General features: G+C 38.4%; 1 protein-coding gene across 1 annotated transcript in view; it reads right to left on the bottom strand.

The window, feature by feature from the left end:
* Positions 1–282: 282 nt before the first annotated feature.
* prkcea (protein kinase C, epsilon a) overlaps positions 283–25,967 on the bottom strand; it is a 59,807-nt gene continuing 34,122 nt past the window's right edge. Inside the window, exons 8-15 of the mRNA XM_026915176.3 lie at positions 25,246–25,345; positions 24,649–24,857; positions 23,886–24,059; positions 15,701–15,855; positions 7,086–7,224; positions 6,808–6,996; positions 4,709–4,855; positions 283–2,618 (exon numbers count right to left, since the gene is read on the bottom strand). Coding sequence (XP_026770977.1) covers positions 2,472–2,618; positions 4,709–4,855; positions 6,808–6,996; positions 7,086–7,224; positions 15,701–15,855; positions 23,886–24,059; positions 24,649–24,857; positions 25,246–25,345 — 1,260 coding nt within the window. The 3' untranslated portion in view covers positions 283–2,471. The remainder of the gene's footprint in view (positions 2,619–4,708; positions 4,856–6,807; positions 6,997–7,085; positions 7,225–15,700; positions 15,856–23,885; positions 24,060–24,648; positions 24,858–25,245; positions 25,346–25,967) is intronic.

Below are 25,967 nucleotides of genomic sequence, written 5' to 3'. Positions count from 1 at the left end.
CAGTGGCGCATTTCCTCTGGTGGACTTTGGGGAAAACAGGGCTAAAGTTCAAACTAGACTAACTGATCATCATAGCACCCTACCAAGCCAGCCTAACAGGTTAGCCCTTATCAAGACAAAGGAACACTGTTTCTGTTTACAGTGACCAAACATGTAATAAAACAAAAGGCTGCATTTTTCCCCCCTCCTGTAATTTGAAGATTGAAAGACTTTCTTCTGATTGAATGTGTGGGTGTGCCACAAAACTATTAAAGCTAATCAATGTAATCACTTCAGACCTCATCAGGGTTTGACATCATAGTATTTAATAGGATCAAAAAGAAAAACCAAACACATTCACATCCTTTAGATTACAGTACGTTTGGCACATAATAAAATGCTTACACTGAGAGAGAGAGAGAGAGAGAGAGAGAGAGAGATAGTGTATCCAGGAAAAAAAGAGAGAGAGAATTCTCTGTTCACACAAAGTTTCACCAAACAAACTAAAATCTAATACAAGATGTATATAATACATACAGCACTATCATACATTATGAAATGCTTATGTATTGTAATACTGTATGCACAAATATTTAATATTCAGCCAGACAAACCTTTGTACTTAATTTAAGAGGTAATATTTTAGCTATTTCTTTTTATTTACTTAGAAGACAGACCATTGTGGATTCCTAAATAGCAAATTCATTCATTTACAGTAGAAAAGAAAGTGGAAAGAACAAAGCAGAGCAGAGAGAACGTTTGGGATGTGACAGAAAGAAGGAGCGACAAACAGTTAAATACAATGCAGTTTCAAAGAATAAACACTTAAGACTAAGGGAAAAAAACTAGAAGTGATGAATGATCAAAAAGAACGCCTTTGGAAACAAAACTCTAAAGATTTGTCAAATTGCCACTGAGTTGTTCAAGCAAAGTTGTCACATTCCAGTAAGGTTTAATTAGTGCGCCTGAAATGTACCCTGTTTCTCTTATTGACCTCTCTGTCATGTTTGTTCACATTTTATAAATAACTGACTTCACTATTAAATGTATAAGATAGACAGGGAAAACCTTCTGTAAGAATCATGGAGCTGTGTAATAACAAGGCTTAGTCATCTGAAACATGCGTAAGCAGGAAATGACCTGCTTATTGACACAAGAGGGTCACTATGTGTACGATATAAAATAAATTATGAGCACGCACACATTTTTTTAAGCTACATTCCACAGTTTATGCTTTATGTACATGAGTAGAGATCTGGAGAGAGAGAGAGTGCGAGAGAGAGAGAGAGAGAGAGAGAGAGGGAGAGCGAGAGAGAGAGAGAGAGAGAGCGAGAGAGAGACCCTCCTCATTAATTCAACATCAACATCCTGCTGTTCAGCCAGGCTTCTGACCCATCGAACACTCTTCTCCATTTAATATCAGCAAGGCTGATGGACAGGAAAGCGACAACACAAACGAAGAACAAACAACAGCAAAAGAATAAGAATAATAACTGAAAAGTATGTTCAGTGTATTGCACATGAATATCAGAAACTTGTTTTTTCTCTCCATACATTTAGTACATAGTACAACTCAAATAATAGCTTCATTTGCCAGACCATGCAACAGTTGACTACTCTATTTGAAGCGTTCACAGGCTTTGGAGCAGATAGTATGTACATTACGCTCTGTACAAAGGGCAAGACGGCTACGGGCACTGGCCTCTATGTCTGCTGTTGCATAGTGGCAGGTCACTAAACACACATAGCAGCCAGGAAAAGAGAATGAATGTGTGAGAAAAAAAACACAACAACCAAAATAAAGAGATTTAAAGATGGCATGTGCACTCGCTCATGCAAACACATGCACACGGGCACGGACCGACCAGTCAACACTTCGGTTCAACACAACCCACATACAGCAGGCCTTCATAACACTATCAAGAAATATACTGTATAGTAACGTTATTATAAATAAAATTGCTCCCAAAATGTTCACCTGAATACACAAAGGAATTAGACTGCACAACACAACACATTTCATTGTCATTTATGCAGGATAATATTCTTCCTTTTTGGACATCATTGTCATTGTTTTTTCTTCATTTCTATCTGATTGCTAACGTTACTACAATCATTGGTATAATCAAATTTGGTTCGACATAGTGCAATCCCGCCCCTCCTCTCCAAAAGCAGACACTCTTGAGCAGTTTGGGAAGTAGCTTTATATTAACGGAGCATCTGTGAGGCTGGAGAGGCAAGGGATGAAAAAAAAAGAGCTGAAGTGAAAGAAGGCAAGAGGAAGCGATTGGAGGTGGAAAAGAACAAAAGCAGTAGTAGCTTCAGACGTACACCCGGACCTCTTGCCTTAACCCCAATATCAGCATTTCTGTCCACATTTGTCACCACTTGTGTGTGTGTTTATGTGTCTGTATGTGTGTGTGTGCATGTGTATGTGTGTGAGAGAGAATGTTGTTGTATGTGTGTCTGAACAGGTGCTGAGAGGCTGACATTTAAGACAGTGCCTCTTCTCCAAAATAGGAGAAACCCTTGAACTCCTCCTGGTTGATCTGCTTTATAATGGCATCATCCACAGGGGTAAGGATGGGGTCCTCACGTGTAAAATCCTGGTCAAAGTTGTTAACGTCCCTCTTGGTTTTCTGGAAAGAGAGAGAGAGTTAAATCTACATTTACACGACTGATTACAAATATGTTATTTGGAATGGACAGATAATGTGTTATAAACAAATAGAAATAGGAACAGGAGGCACACTATTCAGTTTTTTTTTTCTAAAGCTTGCCAGAAAGGCTCACAGGGCATCTGACTGAGTCTAGAGGGTTGTGCTGGGAATGGGTTCCCACAGAGCACAACAAGAAAAGGGTGAGCGGTGAGATACAAAGCTCATGGAATGAAAAAAAAAGACTGGGATGCATTTACAGCATTCATTTATTCAGAATTATGAACTTGAGTGCTGTAGCTGAGGTTGAGAAAATGTCAGAGCTAGAATGTACACACCATGCTGACAGTGTAGGATCTGTTGTTTTCCATGTAGGGTTCATATTTAATAAAACAAACCTTTAGATGTAGGCCACATCCACTTCTATTTAATAAAATAAACTTTTAGATGTAGGCCACATCCAATTCAAGTTTAAATCCCAATACAGATACAGAAATATTTGGAGCACTAAACAGATACATATAGTGCCATTGTATTACATGCGGCCCATTAGAAATCGGATGAAAAGAATAAATTGAATGACTGAATGAAATTCTACTGATTGAACAGATGGATGGATTTTGAGTCTGATTTAGCACGCAGTCTGAATCTCTGTGTACATGCCAAACCTGCATGTTAACGAAAGCTGACCAGCATATTTTTAGAAGTTAAACATTTTAAAAAGCAAACATGCAGAAAGCGGAATGATGTTAAACTTCTTCTTGCTGTTTTTATGTAACATGGGAAGTCAAACCCATGACATGCTCACAGTGGTAAAAGTGGTAAAAGTCATGAGAACCTTACTAGGCAAACTGGGAAATATGGACTTCTACTATTACCTTAGTAATGAGTAATGAATGGACTCTGACATACTACACATCAATGAAGCGAATAAAAAAAAAACACTTTTATCAGATGTGTGGTTGAATTAATAAAACCCTCCCTCTAAACCCTTATGACTAAACTTACACTGTAATTACATTTTGCATCGACTGAAAACCGAAATTCCAAGCTTTCAGATAATTTTGATTTCCAAAGTCTATAGAGAACAGAGAGCTACTCATTTGAAATGTTTGAGCAAAAGCTTTGATTGTGTACTACATCTAGAGACATGTGCTGTGCACTGTGCTTTCCTAGCATATTTTAATGAAAGGGACAGAACAGGGAGATGACAATTGAAAAGCTTGTTTCCTTGTATGACATAAGCAAACGTCTGATATAAAACATGCACAATGGGGAAAGCATAATTCTTCACCAGACCTGGCTTTGATCAGTCCAAGGATCAGATCATACTTTATTCTAATAATTTCACAAACATACATTACTATTTCCGCTTTGCAGAAAGTGATGCTTCTTTACTTTCATTACTGTACTTGTACAGACTCTTGGTAAGCCAATGAGGTGACAGAGAAGGTCAGACAAAGGTCACACAGAAAGGCACCAGAGCAAGTGGTGGCAGCATCTCTGCCTAACCTTTCTGTGACCTTATGATTTACCACACATACTTAGAAACAAATTCTCTCTCTCTCTCTCACACACACACAGGCACAGACCATGGGAAAGCAGAAGCAGAGCGATGTCGTTGTGGCATCTGACTTTCAGTCTAGACCACAAAAACACACTTTCAGTTAAAGTAGGCAGTCTCTAATCTGGTGGGGTGAGTTTTGCTGTGTTCTGCACATTATATATTTAGTGCACAAGAGTTAAATCGAGTACTTAATAAATAGCATCTTTATCTATTGTGTGTTTGTGTGTGTGAGCTGACAAAAGATGTGGGGACATTTGGTGGGTCCCCACAAGGAAACCTGTTTTTTTTTTCAATAAAAACTGCAGCTTTTGTTTAAAAAAAATGAAAAACCCAAAATGTTTCCATTTAGTTACTGAAGTTAAGGGTTATGTTTACATGTAGGCATAGACTTATTTAGCTGCATTAATAATTACATCAATGGAAGATTGTCACTAGGATAGCAAAAGTGTGTGTGTGTATATGTGTGTGTGTGTGTGTGTGTGTGTGTGTGTTTGAGGGCACTCACAATACGTGGTTTAAATGGCGGTTTGATCTTCCGCTGCTCCAGCAGAACCCAGTCTATCTCCCGGAAAAAGGGATGAACTTTAATGGCCTCCTCCAGCCCCTGAGACACCACACAGCCCAGCCTCTTATTTGGGCTCTTCGTCATAAACTGAGAATTGAGCAGAAAATTAGACATTCAGCTTCTTCACATAACAGATCGTATTCTTAGTGTTTACGACAGGCCTACAGCTCTGTGTACGCATCCTACCATTAGCTGGATCATGTTTCAACATCATTATGAAATGGCAAATCCCAGGTTTTAACTGATCCAAGTGACAAGTATTACTTTGTCACTCTTCAATAAAGGTCAATAAAAATTACATTCAACATGTAATCCACAGTAACTTATTATGAATGCATTAAATATTTATAGATGTCATTAGGGCCAAAATGTGACTACATGGTGCTAACATGAAGCAGAACTGCCACTTAGTGAAAAGTGCTGAACAAGGAAGTTCAATATGCAATATAGCTGTCTCCAAAGAAACAAACCAAAGTAGTACACAATTGAAATAGGAACAAATTTAGGTTCTGGGTTTTGAAAAATCATAAGTGGACCCACATTTTCTATAACCTGAAGACAAACTGACAAATAAACACTGCTAACAGCTATCAGTCAACAGTAATAGCTGTTTTGGAAAGAAATATTAGCTCTGTAGCATACACTGCATGCTTAATGGGCATAGTATTTTAACACTGGGATATCCAGTGGGATATATGGTATAATACCCGGATAATAGGTTAAACCATGCCAGGAATGAAGTGTGGACCGATGGCCACTTTTTGCACTGAGCAGTTGCAGCCTGCTTTACATAGTAGAATGTTTGGAGCCATCAGAGAGCAATGCTAAGTTTTGTTAAATAGCTGCTGTGCCGAGTAAAAGTGCAGATCTGACTTGGATAAGGTGGGCTGACTCAGTGCTTTTCCATCTGACAGTGTGATACGGCTTTAGTGTTGTTACTGATTTTAATTCAGAAATCTCTGTATCCTGGTTGAATACCTGTTTCCCTTTCCCATTACATGAAAGTAGGAGGAGTTTTCTGGAGGTCATAGGGTGGTTTTTCCTACACGTCACTTGAGTTAACAGTAAATGCTAACAACGGTTGCAGCAACAGAAACTTAAAAAGTCTGATTGACTTTTTAAATTTTTTCAAAAATCAGCCATCCAAATGGAACTTTCTGGTTTTCAAATTCTACTTAATGGATGTTATGAGACACTACTCATGTGAGACTACTACTACTACTACTACTACTACGATTGTTACTACTGCTGTGCTGTAAATTCATGGTAGAAAAGTTATTGCCTAGTGTCTAGTGTACCATCCGTATGCCTTTCCCATAAATCCTTCTGGTACCCTGGTGAGAAAGGTAACCATATTCTGCTTAGGTATTCAGTGACAATGTAAATAACAAAATGTGGGATCACAAATATGTTATCACACCATGCCATACAGCACTGTTCCCTGTTCAGACTCTTTAGACTTGACTTGCAGGTAAATGACTTGATTACTGAGATACACAGCCAACCTGACGTGAAAATTACGCCAGCACCATATTTAAGAATATCTCAGCTGAACAATTGCAATTTAAGGCAAATGAGAGCTGTACCACTTAAGGAGACCACTTACCATTGACTCAACCCTGACATTTTGTGAGCATATTTGTGTGTCTATATATGGGAGACAGCAAGAGCTGACAGCTGCAAAGCACTTTCATAAATGCAATGTAGTTAGCCCACAGTAATCAGCACCAAAAAAAGGTTGTTCCAATCCTGCTAATTTACTCTCTGATTTTCACTCTTTTAATGCTAATATTTAGGATGCCAGACTGGAGCATCAGATAGTACACATGAACACAAATACATAAACCTGCTTAACTGGAGACATCATTGAGGAGGACTTGAGTGAAGGGCAAATAAGGGTAGGAAATGAACAGGGAGGGGCGAAGCAATTAGAGGAAAGACCCCAAAGAAATCACACAGAGATGGAAAAAACAAAAAGAGTGAGGACAAAAAGTGCACTATAAGTACAAACAGTAGCTCATAAGGAAGAGGTCACTCACTGCTTTGAGGATGCTGACTGCCTCTTTGCTGAGCCAGACAGGGTAGAGTACATCGTCATGGAGAATAGATTCGAATAGATCATCCTCATTATCGGCCTCGAATGGTGGCTGACCTGCCATCATCTCGTACATCAGCACGCCCAGAGCCCACCAGTCCACTGATGGACCATACTCCAACTCTTGAAGGATCTGAGAAGAGGTGTGAAATATTACATACATAGACAAGCAGTGCTGACAGCAAGACAGGAAAAGTCTGAATTCTGCATTTATTTTTGTACCTCAGGGGCAATGTAGTCTGGAGTGCCACAGAAGGTGGTGGTGGTGACACCATTCAGGATTCCCTCTTTACACATGCCAAAGTCCGCCAGCTTGCAGTGACCTTCGGCATCCAGCAGAATGTTATCGAGCTTCAGGTCTCTGACATAAACATAGCAAGAACAAAACAGAAAGAGAGAGTGATGGGGCTTCAGAGCTTTAAGTCATTAACAGTCATTTTTCTCCCAAGGTGAATTGTGATGAGAGCCGGGTGACAGTCGAGATCACCAGGGCATAACTGCACCAGCACTGACAGAATAGCTCTGCATTTCTGGGTATGTATGTTAAAATTGCACAGGTCACCAAGGTCTTTAGAAAAATAGCATCAGGTGCGCTGGGTGAACCTCAACTGCACGTAACACACATTAACATGAGGAACCATTTTGGTGGTTAATGTCAATAACTGCAGGACAATGTTATTGTAGGACAATGCAGGACAATGTTAATGTCAAAGTAATCGTTTCACAAAGTACCACCATTATTTAAAGTTTAGCACCACTACTTACCCAGGCTGGGGCAGAGACACTCTATTATGTGAACTCCCTGACAAAGTGTTATGTCTTAACAGTCTTAATAGGTCTTAACAAGAGTAATAATGCCCTCATTATAGCCAGATTTTGTAAGCTTAGCCACTTTAAGTAAAATAAAAAAAAAACACACACACACAAAATGTTTACTGACCAATCTGACAATTTGAGAACATATGGGCATAAAGAAGGTCTATTTCAAATGTGATAGTATAACACAGTGGTGGCTGTGGGCGGTGATGGCTGAACAGTGGCTGAACAGTAGCCAACTAGTGATGGGCAGGGGTGGCTGAATGGTTAAGGCTTTGGGTTACAGGTTGGGGGTTCAAGCCCCAGCACTATCAAGCTGCTGCTTTTGGGCACTTGAGCAAGGCCCTTAACCACATCCGTTCCAGGGGTACTGTATCATAGCTGACCCTGTGCTCTGACCCCAGCTTCCTGGCAAGCTGGGATACGTGAAAAACTGCATTTCCTTGGCTTTGTAAATGTACTCTGCACAATGACAATAAAGTTAAATCTTAATATTTATGCAAAGACTTTATCTGTTTTATGCTCAGTCCCATGTCCCCATGAGAGAAGATTTACCAACATTATATTGCCATTATAAAAACAAAGCATGCTTAAAAACCCCCTTTTAAAAATATCAAAAATGGCTCCCAAGTGGCGCAACAGAAAAGCAGTTGCCCTTTCTTCAGAATATTGCATGATGGAACCCCATTGATGCCACAGTCAAAAATTTACTATGTTTACTGGGTGGGAAGGATGGCATTACTGTCTGTCCCTTGTCAATCACAGCAACACTAGCAAATCATGGGTGGCTGTGAGCTCATGTATGTGGAAGAGGGCAGATGGGCAAGGGCTGACTGGTGGGTGGGAAGTGACAGATCACCAAGCTGGGGAGAAAAATGGAAAAAAAACAAAGGGGAGTAAAACTGGTGTTTATAGGAACCCAGTCACTATTGTGGCAGACCTTGCCATACTGTTCATGGCTGACTCTTCAAGCACAAGCTTAATGGAGTGACATTTCTCTAACAAGCATACACTATTCGTGACTTAATATGGCAACTTAAGTTCAAAAGTTAAATAAATATTTACACTGCAAAATTTCTCCACATTCAGAGCTGGCTTACGCAGGTGCTTAAACTGATTTTCTGGACAGCCCATTCAGATTATTAAAACTACCTAAGTGCAGTTACTATGCCAGATTCATGAGTAGAGCTGTCTAAGATGTTTTTTAGACCACCCCTTTAAAGTACTTGCCTTTAAGCCCCCAAAAAAGGGGAAAGAAAATGCAGACTGATAAAGGGGATCTTGTATTGTTTGTTTAGAAGAGTTCTGTAACTATAGTTCCTCAAAGTTTTCGTAACGCATCTAACGGACACAACCTAATGGTTTTCAAATGCCTTTAAAATATATACGAAATATATGTAACGCTTATATTATATAAATAAATTTCTAAATTTAAATTTATTATTTTATAATAAATTGAATATTTTATAAAATTATAATTTTATAATTATAAAATTTTAAATTTATGTATGGATTCTTAGAAGTCAGAAGGGCTTGAGGCATGCAGCATCTGACTGAATGAGTGTGTAAACAGTCCGTACACTGAGAGGCCATTGCAGTGCCCCCAGCAGGCCACTGGCCATTACCTACTAGACCACCCAAAGTGCCAGCTTTCATCTTATCCTTCCATCTAAGCTTCCCCCGTTCTGCCATTCCACCCATTCCACCCAGAGTCCTACTTTTCCTCCTCCAGATCTCCATCCCTCAGGCCATGTCCCCAGTCACTCTCTTATAAACACACACACATCATTTCTCTGTAATTTCAAGCTTTAAGAGTGTGAAAGTCAAACTGAAGCTATCTGAAAAGGTCTGATCTCTGAGCTTAATTAAGTGGCTACTGGAAAGAACACATGAAGGGTGAAATGTGCTATATATGCTTCTGCACTCTTATGTTTGAGTTCTCTGCGCACACCATTGAGGATTACACAGTGGAATCTAGACCAAGGACAGGGATCTCAACATGTATCAATAGGAGATCTATCTGTCAGCTTGTATGACATTTTCTGTCACATGTGACATACCAGTCATATCAGCAGTGGTTCTGTATGTGAGGGATCTCATATATACAAATGGTTCTTTTCTCCAGAGAATGTAGTAATGCTTTGGTGCATAAAGACAAAGGCAAAATCACAGAAGAACTCTAATCCTGTAAGTGGGTCAAGCAAAGTTGGCATGTGAGTCTATGTATACAGTATAAATATATACAGTAAGTACAGGTCATGCATATGTGTGATTGTAACATGAACAAACTGGCTACACAGAGACAGGAATGAAGAACATGGCTTATATGATTGTCCTCGATGATAAGCTGTTTTTTTTTTTTCAAAGAAGCTGAAAGCAGACTGAAGAGCAGTGCCTGATTGCGTGTTTGGGTCAGTGTCTCAGGGAGAATAGGGTTCACAAGCACCAGTCTGGTCCTGGGTATATACTTTATTTATTATCTCTATTGGATAATTATGGATCAATATGAAAAGATTTCTTGGCATGTGGTTGCATAATTAATTTATGCACTAACAAGAGAGCTTACAAAAAGTCTACAGTTGATTCTACATGTGCCATTTTCCTTGAAACATTGCTGTTTTTGCCTCTCAGCATGAGGGCCAAAAATGTCAATGCAATTATGAAAAATCAGAAATGAAGAGGAGTTAAAACATTTTGTACAGTTTGGACCATTGAAAAGAAGAGCGATATGCTAATATCAATATCATACAATATAAAATAGTAACATATTAAAAATATGATTAAAACCAAGATATGCTATTTTTTGCCACCTATCGTGAGGAATAAAGCGATTGCTGGTGAACATGGAAATACAGATGACCTGACAGATGAAGAAACCATTTATTTCAATCATAAAGAAAAGCCTCAACTTGAACAGATCAAGAACATTCCCTGTAGGCACAGATATATAAAAGATGATGAAGAGAGTAGACCAGCATGACTTCAAAATGTTCACAGCAAAACAAACCACTGGAACATTTCACAAACAGAAAATCCGATTACAGACTGCTCAACATGAGTCTTTAATATTCATGCTCAGTGTTGTTTGTCATCCTGCAGCTCATCGGGTTTTAAGCACCTGTTTGAGGCGAGCAGGCCAGCAAGCAGAGAAGGTGAAGATTAGACTCTGCCATGTGCTACTTAAGCATCTTTACAATGAAAAATGGTGTGTTGTAGGACGTGTTGATGTGTCCGGTGTGGATCCAGTTTGGAAAAAAAAAATCAGTTGTGTGAAGTTGTGTGAATGCCCTTTAATCAGAGTAAAGATCCATAAAAAAAGTTCCTTTCAGTACTCCACTGCATATGGCATCAAATGACATGACAGTGGTTCCAGTGTTTTTTATCAAATCATTTTCCAGGAACTTTCTAGGACATTTGCCATATATGTCACAGCCTCTGCCCACGGATCATCATCTTACAATGACTCACATCTGCCGACATCTTTAACATTAAAGTCAACAACATGACCTCTAACGACCCTTGGCTGAATTACTGAAACAGACACACACAGATAAACCACTCCTCAACCAATTCTCATTTGATCTTAAGTTTTAAATATATATAAATTATATATAAAATAATTATATAACGATATATAAATTTTAAATATACAGAATTACTCACTGATAAAGTTAACTGACTCTTTAATTTAAAAAATAAATAAATAAATAAAAGTCCACCTGCCTACCAAAAAAAATCTGAACCAAGAACCAAGTAGAAAATGAACAACATTCAGATTTCATGGCTTGTATGAAAAGAAAAATACATACAATTTGACACCTAAGCCCATAACAATCTCAGATCTGGTGAGAAAGCCAAATAAATAAAATTCTACCTCAGTGGGATTCTTCTTTTAATATGCAGTACATAAGTACATTTAAGTAAACTGACTCTGCTGGGTGACACGAACTAGACAGTGACCCTCACTGGCCCCTAATGTCATATTTTTTACAAGAGATACGGAATGTCACTGGCATAACCCATTAAAAGCAGGCTAATCACTAGCTACTATTTAATATTTAGTAACTATTCTCAAAACACCAATAAACCTTGACAAACTAGTTATATAGCTAGTTATTCGACAAGAACAAGGAATTAAAATCTGGATCTGCTGATGGGCCCTGGAAGTTTAAGGACAAGTTTATACTTTTCCAGAATAATATCTCTAGGATATTTTGTCCACTTTCACATTTCCCTGGTGCTTCCCATGACTTCAAAAAACTAGTTTATAATTTTCCAAAGATGAATAGGAACCCTCATGACAGATAACATACATAACTCGTTTATGCAAAATTAAGAGGTGATTATAATCTCTCACACACAGTGCTGTTGAATTCTTAATTCTAATTAGTCAGAAGGTGTTTTTATTAATGCACTCTTTGTAATGTTATCATTTCTACCGTAACAAGTAACACATTTATTTAGCATTTTTGGAAGGACCCTCCAGTATCAGCGCTTTGTAACAGACATTTGCAGACATTCCACAATATCAAATGTGACTATAAACAGATAAAACCTTTGATGTGTCCCTCCTTCTTTATTTTTTTAATATTAGTGTTGGCAAATTCCTATGGTATAAGAGGAATTAAAAAAACTTTGTAATAAGCTGTTATTGGAAAATAATCAACTTCAAGGTGGTGACAGACCCGACATTGATTATTTTCCAGCAACCGCATGGCCCGTCGTGTTTATTCCTTATATAGCGAACTACCATTTTCCTTAAAAATGAATTTAGGTAATTAGTCATTAGTATTTTCAACAAATTCTAGAATCACCAGCACTGCCTGTGTTTTTCCTTGCTTATATTATCTCTTGTTATCTCTTGTTTGTGTGTGTATGTGTGTGTGTGTGTGTGTGAAGATGTCCAGATAAAGTCTCCCAGGAAAAAGACTCAGGCTTTGATGGTTGAATGGTAAAAAATGTCAACATGGCTTCACCAGCATCACTCAAGTAGAGGTGTTTTTCTGAGCCACTGTTCTGACAAGAGCCAGGAGACTGATTTTATGTAACTGTTCTATTTTAGAGACAGAGACAACTGGGAGAAAAATGATTTAAGAGCAATATGCACTTAACATGACAACACTGCCTGATTCCCAGCAGGTTGTGCTTTAAGTGCTCTAAATTCAGTCTGAGTGCTGCTCAACATGACAATAAAAAAAACCCTGACAGAAACATCAGCTACTGGAATCAATCAGTCAGATGTTCAGCAACTCACTGCATTACGATTGGTCCAGTTAAGCAACTGGACTCTTATCTTAAACATGACAAAATGCAAGCTAACATCTGCTGATTGGAGACATGACACATTGTCCTGTGCTCCCTTGGACTCTCATGTTGTAGATATAGTTTACAAAGCCCTGATGCTGTTATTTTTTGCTTCATCTCCCCCCACCCACTAGCAGCCTCACAGACATACACACATATGTATTCACATACACACACACTCAATCAGACCCTATTGAAAACTCTTCCTGTGTTCCTCATTAGTGTGGAGTGATTGTTCCATAGGACTTCAGGACAAACTCACGTCTCGTGCGATAACTCCCTGTTCCAGCCCAGCCATGAAGCCTGGACTCACTTCATACACACAAATAACCACAACATAACATTTACAAAGTGGCTTACAACTGAGACAAGATACAATTAAGCAGTTGAGGGTTAAGAGCCTTGATCAAGGACCCAATGACTGTAGCTTGGTGGTGCTGGGATTTGAACTTGCACCATTCTGATTCTGATCAGTAGCCCAATGTCTTAAAGAGTCAGACGAAGCAGAGAGAATGCAAGTGCTGCAGGGCAGGTGATAAAAATCAGACTGGACAGCTAGAACAGCAAGATGCAGCATGCTCTACTCATTCTTCTGTGCTCTGTTCCTCAGTGACAAAAAACCTCCCAATCTTTCTCAATCCTTCTTTGCAGAAAACACTAGAGGGAAAACCCAGAGTGATAATGGCAGTAAACAGAAAGCAGTTTACACAGTACTGATGAGTACAGAACGGGGTCTTTGGATTCATAAAGTGAAACTAATTTCATTTCAATTTTTTGTAATCCTTGCTTTTTCCAGGAAAGTGCTTCCAGATTTGACCGTTTGTGGAGGGAGTTGCAAAATGTTGTTCCACAGCCTTTACGGTCAGCTTGTTTTTTTTTTTGGCCTGTTAACTACATTATGGAATGTGTGTTTTCTGATGAACAACAACAACAACAACATTTGCAAACCATGGTTAAACTTTCGTTACTATAGTAGTCAGTCATAAGCCCTATTTGGATAAGATTAGATTTAAATGTGAGCCTGGGGTTAATCATTTGCAGGTGCTACTCTGTGATTTTATTTCTGTCTGGATCTGCCATTCCTGTGTTTTACTCCCTTCTCCCTGACAGGAATTACTGAACAAATTACCTACTGTTTTCTACTCTGATCATTTTAGTCCTGTCCATATAGATACCTCAGTGATTTTGCAGGCTGATGCAGCTTCTTGTGTTGGGAAAGTTTTTGGACTGCTGTTAAACACTGTATTTAGTATTTATATAAAGTGACCTTATATGAATAACCAGTTTTACCACTGTCTGTTCCTTAATTGTCTACATTAGATGCTGAATTATAACTTTAGATTATATATTATAAGTCTATAGGAAGAGTATTTCTGCTCTGTAGTTCCATGTAAATGCACAGACAAGGAGAAAATCATATAGGAACACAGTCATTTTAAATGAATATGAGATAAAGCTGTGCATGGTCACTTACTGAACACACACACAAACTTCTAAATAGTACTCAAATATTAAATTAAATGTATGTTTTCACTTTTGAATATGCAAAGAAACATCCAAAATATGACAATGATGACAGCTTGAAATGTCATGATGACAGTTATTTCATGCATTTCAGTGCTTGACATCTGTAAAAGGTCAGGTATTAATCAAAGCAAATGTTCTTTTTTTAAGGTGGGGCACTTGAAGAGCTGTCATCTATAACCTCTTTCACGCAAAAAGACCTAGGTTAAGTCAAAAGAACCAGATGGGGGAGCTGGGGGAGAAGGGAAATTCTGTTGAGTTCGACAGGTTCATTCCCTCCCCCATTACCCACCAATTCCCAATACATTTTTCTGATTAAGATAACTCAAAAGTTAACCTTTCTCTCCTTTAATCCCCAAGTTCATTAAGTAAAAAACTCTACTATTATGAAATGAAAGTATATAGTAAAACAACAGTGTGTACTTAAATTACAACTTTGATGAATGCATAGTGAAGGTATTGATAGTAAAATTTGATTTCTAGTTAATAAGTACTATGGGAGATAAACTTAGAGCTACACAGAAGATAGGAAGACTCTTGATAAACTGGTATAGTCAGCATTTTAAATCACAGATAGTAAAGCTTTCCTTTGAAAACTTTCTGAAGAATGGAGTCATGAGAAATGAAAGAAAGGCAGTATATCTGTAGTTTGTCCCCTACCGCACACCACTGTGGTTGATAATAAGATAATAAAGATGTTTCCAGTTGCTGAATAAGTGTTCAAACTCTCAATGTTCATTTAATCAAGGGTCCAACTTCTGTACTGTCAATTACCTCTGCAGCTCTGAATGAATTAGATAAAGAGATGATGCAAAAAAAAAAAAAAAAAATAGAATAAAATATGCAGCAATAAAACATTGGCACAGATTTTGCCCTCTAGGCTAAACTTGCTCTCACCCCATGGAGAACCCACAGCAGCCCTCTTTTTCACTGAAGATGTTACAAATGACTAACCATGTAAAGCATAAAAGGAGAGGAGGTTTTGGCAGAACAGGTTCTCTGAGATCAGCAGGATGGCCTGGCTGGTCAGGCTAGACGAGGCTTGGTCACTGGGGTTATACTCAGCACTTGCACTTTCAGGAGAGGTTTAGCCTCATAAGTGTTTCAGAGTACATACTTTGTATTATGCATTCATATCTGATTTGTGCTGATATTTTCGATGAGGGTACAGATGTGTGTGTTCATTAATGTACCTATAGATGACTCCATTTTGATGCAGAAACATGAGGGCAGACGTGACTTCAGCAGCATAAAAACGTGAACGGGCCTCATCAAACTTCCGTGAGCGCTGGATCTGGAACATCAGGTCTCCCCCGTTCACATATTCCATAACAAAGAATAACCGATCCTGTGGTGAGACAAAGACAGAGACAAGGGAGATGTAAGGTTCCACAATGTTTTTGGGAGGTGGGAAGAAACCAGAGAACCTGGAGGAAACCCAAACAGACAAGAGGAGAACAGGCACAAAAAATCTACATAGACAGTAATCCAAGCATCAGATTGAATGGAAGACCCTGGAGCTGTGTGTTGCTGCAGTGCTATCCACTAGACCACTGTGCGGCTCTAAAAATAATTAATAATAACTAATTAATGCAAACAAGGGCTCTTCTCTCTATGATTCTCTCTATGAGTGTTTATACATTGTCTCAATTATGGCAATAAATTTGGTAATTCTGGCATTTAATTTCAGTTGATTCTTTTAATTAAATGATGTTCAAATGTCAACTGATTCACATTTATCCGCAAATCATTTGTTTGTTCTTATTTGTTATGTATTAAAAATAGATTAAGTCCACTGCGCTTAGTTCTTATTTGGGTGAAGTGGCTCATTTATATATAAAAGTGGGGTAACATAAATAGCATAAATCCACAAAACCTGCTTTTAAGAAATAGGGTTAAGGGATAGGGTTCTGTTTTAAGTCAGGAAAGTAGCATTTTGCCTTTGTGTCTGCACTAAGAAAAGCTCTCTATAGTTAATAACATAAATGCAATTTTGGACCTAAATACCACTGTGCCAGCAGATTTAAAATATTTAAACCCGCGGTTATGCTGCTCCACCCAAAAGCAGGAACATTTATTTATGGACAATAAAACAGCAACTGGGCAAGAACAGGGAAAGACAAAAATTACCAGTGTACTGTTGTGATACAACTAAATAATGCCCGTGCCTGCATAAGGCACATAGACTCATCATAATATGGATAAGAAGTTTCCTAATGCACAAGTATTTTTCTTGTGCAATGCAAAATCAATTCTGTTTCCCTACAAACAATACAAGTACAAAGGTATAATAACAATAGACTTTTAACAGCGCAGCAGGATCAGCATGCTCTTTAATCCAGCCTGATGAAGCTCCTCCCCCAGGGGAATAAGAAAAGGAAAGGTCGGCCTTCCTGCATTCCTGTTTGCTGATGTGGGAAATGGTGGGGGGAACATATACAGATATCCACTGCACTATTTCTCATCACATGCCATTGTTGCTTTTTTTTCCTTACGGATTGCAATAAGGAAGGTGACACATTTTTTATAATGTCCTTACAGTGGAACAATGCCATAAGTTTGGTGAAAAGGAAGAGCCTTCCAGTTTCAGTGAAGTGAGATCTGCTGATCTCTGTTTTGAAATAGCTTACTGACAATGAACTACACATTCATACTGACAATGAACCACACACTCATACTGACAATGAACTACACATTTATACATCGCGGTCATACAACGTTCTGAATGTGACCAACAGACACTTACGTCTACACTCTCAAAAAGCCTTAAGGGTTCTTTGCTTGCCTCTCTGGAGTAACCCTTAAAGGTTCTATGTAGAACCGTACAACAGAGTGTTTGTCTATTAGAAAGAGTTACAAGTAGAACACTGTTAGTAGGTTAAGGACTTAAGGACTTTAAGGAGCCCTTAAAGAAGAATTTGTCATAGCTAAAATAAAAATATCGTGAAGACACTTTGGAAACCATTTTTTCAATGCAATATCACAAAACTATACCTCTAGTGTTAAAAAGTCATAAAACATGCATCCATTAAAAAACTGCCAGACTCTTCCAGATGAAGAGAAATGAAATGAGTGTCCATGTTTCACAAAGTGGGATCTATGAAGCATAGCCAGCGGGTCAGTGATTTTTTTTAATAGTGGTGAATATCACAAAGTTATTGTAAGTCATAACTATAATCGAATGGTTTGAATGGTGTGTGGGAAAGGCCAAAAGGCTCATGGTTTCCTTCCACTAAGAGAGCTGAATGAAGCAACCAAAGCTTTTTAAGTTTTATATTACTACCTGCTGACCCTGCCAAGGGCCACAACCAGCAATAAATCAAATCTCACTTACAGTCTCTGAACACTCAGAGTCCTGCCACTTTTGTTACGGTTCTGTTAATATGATACAAAATGTTTAGAGTCCTGTAATACAGTGTAACTGCTTAGTGCTCTGTGGGTGGAAAGTTCAGGAATAAAAAGGTCCAATGGATCCGAGAAATATAGTATGTTGCCAAAAGTATGTGGACACCTGACCATCACAACCTGTATGTGCTTGTTGAACATCTCATTCCAGATTTAGTTCCCCTTTGCTGTTATATCCTCCACTCTTTTGGGAAGGCTTTCCACTAGCTTTTGGAACATGGCTGTGGAGATTTGTCCATTCAGCCACAAGAGCATTAGTGAGGCTGGTCACTGAAGTAAGGTGTGGAGTCCTGGCGTGCAGTCAGTGTTCCAGTTCATCCAAAGGGCGTTCAGTGGAGTTGAGGTCAGAGCACTGTGCAGTACACTTGATTTCTTCCACTTCAGCCTTGCCAAACCATGTCTTCATGGACCTCGCTTTGTGCACAGAGGCACTTTCATAATTAACAGGTTTGGGCGCCTTAGTTCCAGTGAAAGGAAATTGTAATCCTGATCAGGGTGGATCCGGAGCTTATCCTGGGAACATTTGGTAAAAGGAGGGAAAATTCTCTCCAGATGGGCTGCCAGTCTATTGTAGGGCACTCATTCACATCTAGGGGCAGTTTAGCACAGCCAGTCTGCCTACCTGCATGTTTTTGGACAGTGGGAGGAAACAGGAGAACCTGGTGGAAACCCACACAAACATGGGGAGAACATGTTAAAACTCACCTGTAAAACTCTGCACAGACAGTAACCTGAGCTTATGTTCAAACCCAGGGCCCTTGGGGAATTGGTAAGTATTAATTACTATTCAACGTGAAACAATCTACATTTTGTGCTTAACACAGACACCATTACACTGTCCTCTACATTGAGTATGTTTTGTTCTTTATATAGAGAACAGTTTTAAACAGGATGCTTAGAAATTGTTTAAATGTGCCAAGAATCCTGAAGGAGGTCCACCCAATCAAATGTGAACAAACAGTGCCTGCTCCTAATTAGAAACAGACAAATAATGTCTTCCGGGTGGTGCAAGCTGCGGCAGTACAGCTCTGATTGGGAGATAGCAGAGCAGACATGGCCCAACAGATCGGAGCCTGAAGTGCACACTGTCTACTCTGAGAAACAGGATGATTAACAATACTGAGAACAACAAAAACAGACCAAGTCAAGTGTTTCTATTCATGAGGCATACCAAGCACATCAGCTGCAAATGTCTCACAGTTTTCAGAGCAAAAATTATGTAGCAAAAAGTGAGACTCTAAGGAAAGTGGTGAGCATGAATATGAAAAAATAAAGCTATATAAGCTTTAGAAAGAATTATGCACTCATATTCCTCTATCTTCCACATCTTCCACTTTCCGCAAAAGTGCAGAGGAAGCAAAATGAGGAACCAGAGCTAAATAATCAGTAACATGGAGACAGTCTTTGTGGAAGCACCAAGTTCCATGAACAGTGCATTGAGAAAGAAAAGTGAAAGAGGGAAACAAAATTACAAACATATTCTCACATAAAAGCAACACTCCTGAATGGTCGGATTCAAAACATTGTTTATTAATCTATGAGAGAAGAAGACAGATGAATGACATACGTAATCTTAAACCTGTTCTTATTTCTGTTGGATAGTGTATCAAGTGTAAAAATGAAATAAATATTTTCAGTAAAATGCCCCAGTAATGTCTGTGACAACAATAAATACATTACCTATTTAACTGAAGGTGCAGGAAGCCTTGCCTCCTCTCTATTTTCATTTAACTGGTGGTCAAATCTAACCAGTCACAATAATTTCTGCCCCCTGAGCAGACTCTGAGAAAGTCAATATTGAACAAAATGTAGATAAAACAGATGAAATGTGCATATCAGCCACAATTTCAATTACCAGTAGCAAGTCCCACAAAGCAATAAAGAGTTCTGGAAAACACACACCAAGCAAGACAATGCACAAACACAATGCAACCCATAACAGACCTGGCAAGGGTCTACACATGTGTGTCCAAAACAGAGTGTTCAGACTCAGCATGTTCCTGGCAGCAAGAAGAGCATCATCTAAGAAGACCAGAAAGTAAATAACAAAACAGCCATCACTGAGATACAGAAACAAACACTAGGGAGAGGGTGAGGTTGTCTAGGTTAGGGGTTTCACAGCCTGATCCTGAATCCACCTGCAGCACCAGATTATATCTCATATAATCATTTTATTTTTTTTCTAGAGTGCATATTATAATTTGCACAACAACGACTTTGCAATTAACTGATTTTGCCATTTTAAGTTGTCTATATAAAACGTCAAAGCTATAAAAATATAAAAGACATACAGACTAAATGTTCTCTGTGTGTCAGTGTTCTCCTTACATCTATTACCTGCAGTTCACAAAAACGTTTAATGCTCATTAGATATTAAATATTTACTCAAGTATATCCACCAGTTATCACAGTATCACAGTAAATCTATATTACTATAATTATTGATCAAACACTAAGGAGGTCAGTGAAGACATGAATGCTTGGGAAACAGGCTGGAACAAAGCTGGATCAGCAAGCAGCGAGAACACACATAAAATTACCTCATCTTGCTTCTACTTGTGCCTTGGGTTACCGTACTGAACTCACACAGGAACATGAGCACGGGACAAGCTCAAGCTACAGCCATTTATTCGCAAAATATCAAATTTCACATCCCATTGAAATGGAATAAAGAAAAAACAAGAAAAAACCCACACACTGCTGTTTGACCCCAACCTTACACATCCCACTTCCTTCTCCTGATAATCTAATACTGCATTGTCTGTATTTGCATATTAAAGCCTGATTGGCTTTTATATTTTATGATGTAATGACACTTTCATATTACACATTCACATTTTCGTATCACACAGATTTTCCAATTAGATTTTCCCCTCCCCTTTTTTCTCCCCCTTTTTTTTCATCAGACCCAGGGTGAGTTTTGAACTTGAACTTGGACAGTTTGCACGGGTTAGAACTGAACTAAACTCATAAGCGTTAACTAAATAGTAGCTTTCCAACTCTTTCCTTACTTCTGTCTCACCTTCAGCAACAATACCACACATGCATACAACCATATCTCACTGCTAGAGAGAGAAAAACAGAGGGAGAAAGAGAAAAAAATAACAGAAAGTGAAGCAAAGTTCAGGTGTTCCACATCAGCCATTAAATCTCTGGCTTATCTTCCTAACCATGCAGATTTGCATAAAGTCATGGCCTCAACCACTATGATATCTATCTATCTATCTATCTATCTATCTATCTAGTCTTTATTGCGCACTTTATAAATAAGAATAGTTCACATAGTGAACAAGGTTGCGGGCTCTGGGGTTTTCCTAGTGACCTTATTTTTTCTTTAGTTGTAGTTTCCTAGAATTTATTGTTTATTTATACAGTACAAATCTTAACTTCTACCACAATAATACGGTAAAATGTAACTGATGTTAACATATTACTCTAATGATTATTACAGTAAAAAACAGTGCATTTATGATAGTCAATTAATCGATTCTACTGTAAGACAACAGTACAGTACTGTATTGTTTTCGGCATTACTGTAGCTTTTTTGAACTTTGAAATGACCTCATTCAGCAGAAAGCTCAGTTTTACAGTTTAATTACCAGTAATTTAGTGTCAAGAAGTTTCCTAAAGGTACTAAATGTATTGTTAAGTGTGTGTGTGTGTGTTTTAGGTTCTTTAAACTTTCTTAAACCTGCCTGACCCTGATCCTTCTCTTTAGCCCCAAGCTATCTTGCAAGCATCATAAACTCCATAATGCCATTAACCATTCTTCACTCCAGCTCTATGCACATCATCTCAACTGCCATTCCTCTACCTCGCTTCACATCTCCTCTAATCCCCTCCTGCTTAGGCGCTTTCTCTCTCTGCACCAACATGTCTCTCTGTGGTCCTAACAGGCTCTCTTAGAGCCCGCTATGTAACATTATTTACATTGCTGCGCTGTAATTATGGCTGATAAGAGCATGGCCGCGATTCCAGTGCTGATTAAGCACAGAGCCTGAGGTTCATCTGGAGTTCAACCTTGATCACTTCATCTCTTTATTTTCCTCTTTTCCTCGCTGCTTACTTCAGGACTCTGGATTTTTCTAGTTCTCTCCTTAGCTATTCTTGTGCTCCATAGTTCTGTTTCGTGACTGCCTCTCTACTCTCTTCAGAATGAATGTAAAAATGAGTGGATATGCCACAACAGGTCTGAAAGACGTACAAACATATTTATAAGGGTTTTTTTTATGTGGCATTGCTAACAGTAATAAAACGGACTGTAATAATTAACAATTATTTCATTCACTTTACATACAAATTGTGTAACGTCCTCATTGCACACCGTTAACTTGATGACTCAATTAGAAACAAAAAAACCAAATTCATTCTCACTGAATTTTAACTATTAAAGCAACCTGACACATTTCCTGCACATTTTTGCCTAGCAAAGCACAAAAGCATAACTCTTAACCACTGACTGTAAACTCTGCTGACAAATAATGCCAGGAACATGTCTTGTTTCCTTCCTGGGGATGAGACTGAGGCTGCATTGCCCCCTTCTGGTAACATTCTACCACCAGTGTTCCAGGTGCAGTAGCTAAGAGATCACAGAAATATTGAAATATTGGTTCATATAAATTTCCTGACTTAAGTATACTGATTGATTTAAGCCACATTTGTATAGTCCTTGTCATAATTATCAGGTTAATTACTGCACATTTTTAACAATATGTCTGTATAACTGTTTATCAGGCAAGTTATAAAATAGCACTTGGGTCAACACAGTGTATTGTCTGTACAGTGAAATAGAAGTACAGTTGCAAAAAGTGTAAAGCTTAAGTTGAGAGTTGCAACAAGTGAATGGACCAGCCATAAAAATATTTATTTATTTAAGTATTAGATCATGCATAGTTAATTGTGAGAGCAATGCGGCTACAAGATACTAAATAAGGACATGAAAACGTAATGAGATAATGGCTTGAAATAGTAATGTGCCTATGGGATGTGTTTTATCATGTTTTTAATTGACTATTTTGAGATGTCAAATTAATCAAATACCAGAAATACCAGAAAATGTGGTTTAAAGTCTAAGCTGACAGAGCCTTCATCTTCTACAGTTACAGTTCACTTTTAATAAGTGCAGGTCATAATTTTATCCATAAAAAAATTCAATCCTCGAGACATGTAATACCTCTGACTAAGATAATGTCTCTTATGTCATGCAAAAAGTATAGTGTCATTGTTATCTATATAATATTGCACTTTAATGCAATTCCATAGTTTTTCAGAGTGTATTTGCAACCCACGACATTTAATGGTTATGTACTGTGGGTACAACAAATTGTCAGACAGTGGCACTGGACTTAATACTGCTCCTCTCTGCTCTTGCACAATTGTGTGAATATTATGTAAACCCATAGTTATGTTTGAAATCTGAATACAGATGTGTGCAATTTTGGTATTAAGTCCTCTCTATGAGAGCTTAACACAGCTTAAATATGGTCCTATGACAATTATTGTGGCTAAGAAAACAAATTCTGAACAAACAAATCAGACTTGGTCTCTTGGACTTATGAAACTGGACTTATGAAATCAGACTTGCCCTGCTGTGTGAACAAAGTCATAATTCTTACAATATGAGTCTTAAAGGTATAGTAGGTGATTTTGGTGGAAGTCAGCTGAATCTGTTTTGAAACTCATGTCTGAATACTACTATAGGAGAAGGAGTTTAATGGAAAAACCCACAATATTTACAGGTAAGTGCAGACAACTCTTCATCCTGATTGGTAGGATGCTGGCCCATTCATTTGCTTTTTCCCATTTACAGAGCCTGGTTCCACAGAGCCTGGTTCCACATATCCGCAGATATGTATATTATTGACAGCTGCCAGAATATGAGGAGAACGTCACTACCTGGTACAATGTGTGTGTTCTGACTTTCTGGTTAAATGAGCTGGATGTGGGTTGATTATTTTTGAGCAGGTCCTATACCTTGGTCTGGAAGCAGCAGAAAAGCTGGGTCAGGTAGGGGTGTTTTCTGGCCAGAGCGAGGATGCGTTTCTCAGTCAGAGTGCAGTCGACATCATCGTCCTGCAGGATGACATCTTTCTTCAACACCTTCACAGCATACACCTCATCTGTGCCTCTCAGTTCAGCTAGCATCACCTGGAAGGGGAGACAAGAGAAACGTGCATTACAACCATTTTACACGTTTGATCCTCTGACACGTTTATTTATTTATTTTTTTTGCATTGATTCCAATCAAAAGACAGTTTAAATTTGTAACTGAAGTAAGTATGATGTTAAAAACATCTTATATCATTGTATTTTAGCTACATCTAGAACCTTCTGCACTATAAATCCAATATTTTAAAAAATTTGTTGGTCCTTTGCACTACATAATCAATAAAATGGAGTTTTAGTCCTACAAGTATTTAGTATCCTATCAATATTTTGCAATTTTTTATGCAAATCCACTGTCACATTTTCAACTGTATGATCTTAATTTTGATATTGCAGTCCCATATATATATGCAGCACGCTACTGGAAAGGACACTGGTGCTGCGTATATATTGCAGTCCCATATATACACAGCACCAAAGTGCTTTCCAGTAGTGTGCTATATAATAACAATATTATCTTGCATATCTTGCACTCATGTAATCATGAATCTGTCACACAGTATGAGATATAATTCCTTTTGCACTAGGTTCTGTATTACATAACGACAAAAGCTGACTTATTTTTTCCCACCTTCCCAAAGCTGCCTTTGCCCAGCACTTTGATAAAGGAAAAGTGATCAAGGCTCATCCTCTTCGACTGAACACTCTTCACGTCTCCATTCTCATGGCCCTCATTCACTGTATCCTGGAGCCCAGTGGCTACGGAAGAAGAGGACGAGGAAGACTTGTGCTCTTGACCGAATGACAAAGCCTTACGTATGCTTTCAAGCTCGGCCAGCTCTGAGACAGAAAGAAAAGGAAACAGTTCACTGCTGAATGCATGGATAATTTCAATGAAATGCTGTACATTTTTCCATACAGATTAAAATGTTTTTAAAGCAAATTTATGAAAAGTTGTAAAATGTGAAAAAAATGAAAAGCAAACACAGCCGACATGGTGATAAGGGAAGTTCAATTCCAAAGGCAAAAACACTTAAGTTCAACAATCTATCTCTGCCTACTATTTATTATGCTAGTATGTGGTTTTGGAAGTAGGCATCATTTATTTTTTAAAAATTCCCTTTTAAATGTCTGTCATTTCAATTCATGATTTTCTTATTTAGAAATTTGCATTTAAACCAGTGGACGGAAATCCCACTAAAGAAACAAAGAAATGAAGTGTGTTTACCCTGTTCACAAGGTGACGTTGGAGCTGATTTGCAGCGATCAGATTCTTCTGATGAGGTTGGCTCTGTGGTGGCTGGCTGGGCGTCCTGGCCCGGAGTCAACTGCGTACAGAATAAAAACATCACATTCCTCATTTCACTTGCCTTAATCATAATGGATTTTACTGTCATTACTGTCTTTCCCTAATCTATCACCACCCACCTTCATCATTATCATCATCATTTTCACCATCCCTTGTTGACACTCATTTCAGAATTAGAACTCTGTTTATTTGGAAGGAAATTTGTATGCTGCACATACACTCACAGATCACTTTATTAGGAACACCTATACACCTACTCATTCATGCAATTATCTAATCAGCCAATCAGTGTGGCATCAGGGCATTGCATAAATTCATGTAGATTCAGGCCAGCAGCTTCAGGTAATGCTCATATCAACCATCAGAATGGGGAAAAATGTGACCTCAGTGATTTTGACCGTGGAATGACTGTTGGTGCCAGACGGGCTAGTTTAAGTATTTCTATAACTGCTGATCTCCTCGAATTTTCACGCTCTAGAGTTTACTCAGAATGGTGCAATAAACAAACAAACAAAAAAAAATCCAGCGAGTAGTAAGCATTTCTGCAGAAGGAAACACCTTGTTAATGAGAGAGGTCAGTGGAGAATGGCCAGACTGGTTCAAGCTGACAGAGATAACCACTTTGTACAATTGTGGTGAGA

The sequence above is a fragment of the Pangasianodon hypophthalmus genome, chromosome 12, assembly GCF_027358585.1.
Source record: "Pangasianodon hypophthalmus isolate fPanHyp1 chromosome 12, fPanHyp1.pri, whole genome shotgun sequence".
Taxonomy (NCBI): Eukaryota; Metazoa; Chordata; class Actinopteri; order Siluriformes; family Pangasiidae; genus Pangasianodon; species Pangasianodon hypophthalmus.
This window is presented reverse-complemented; position numbering and strand designations above follow the sequence as displayed.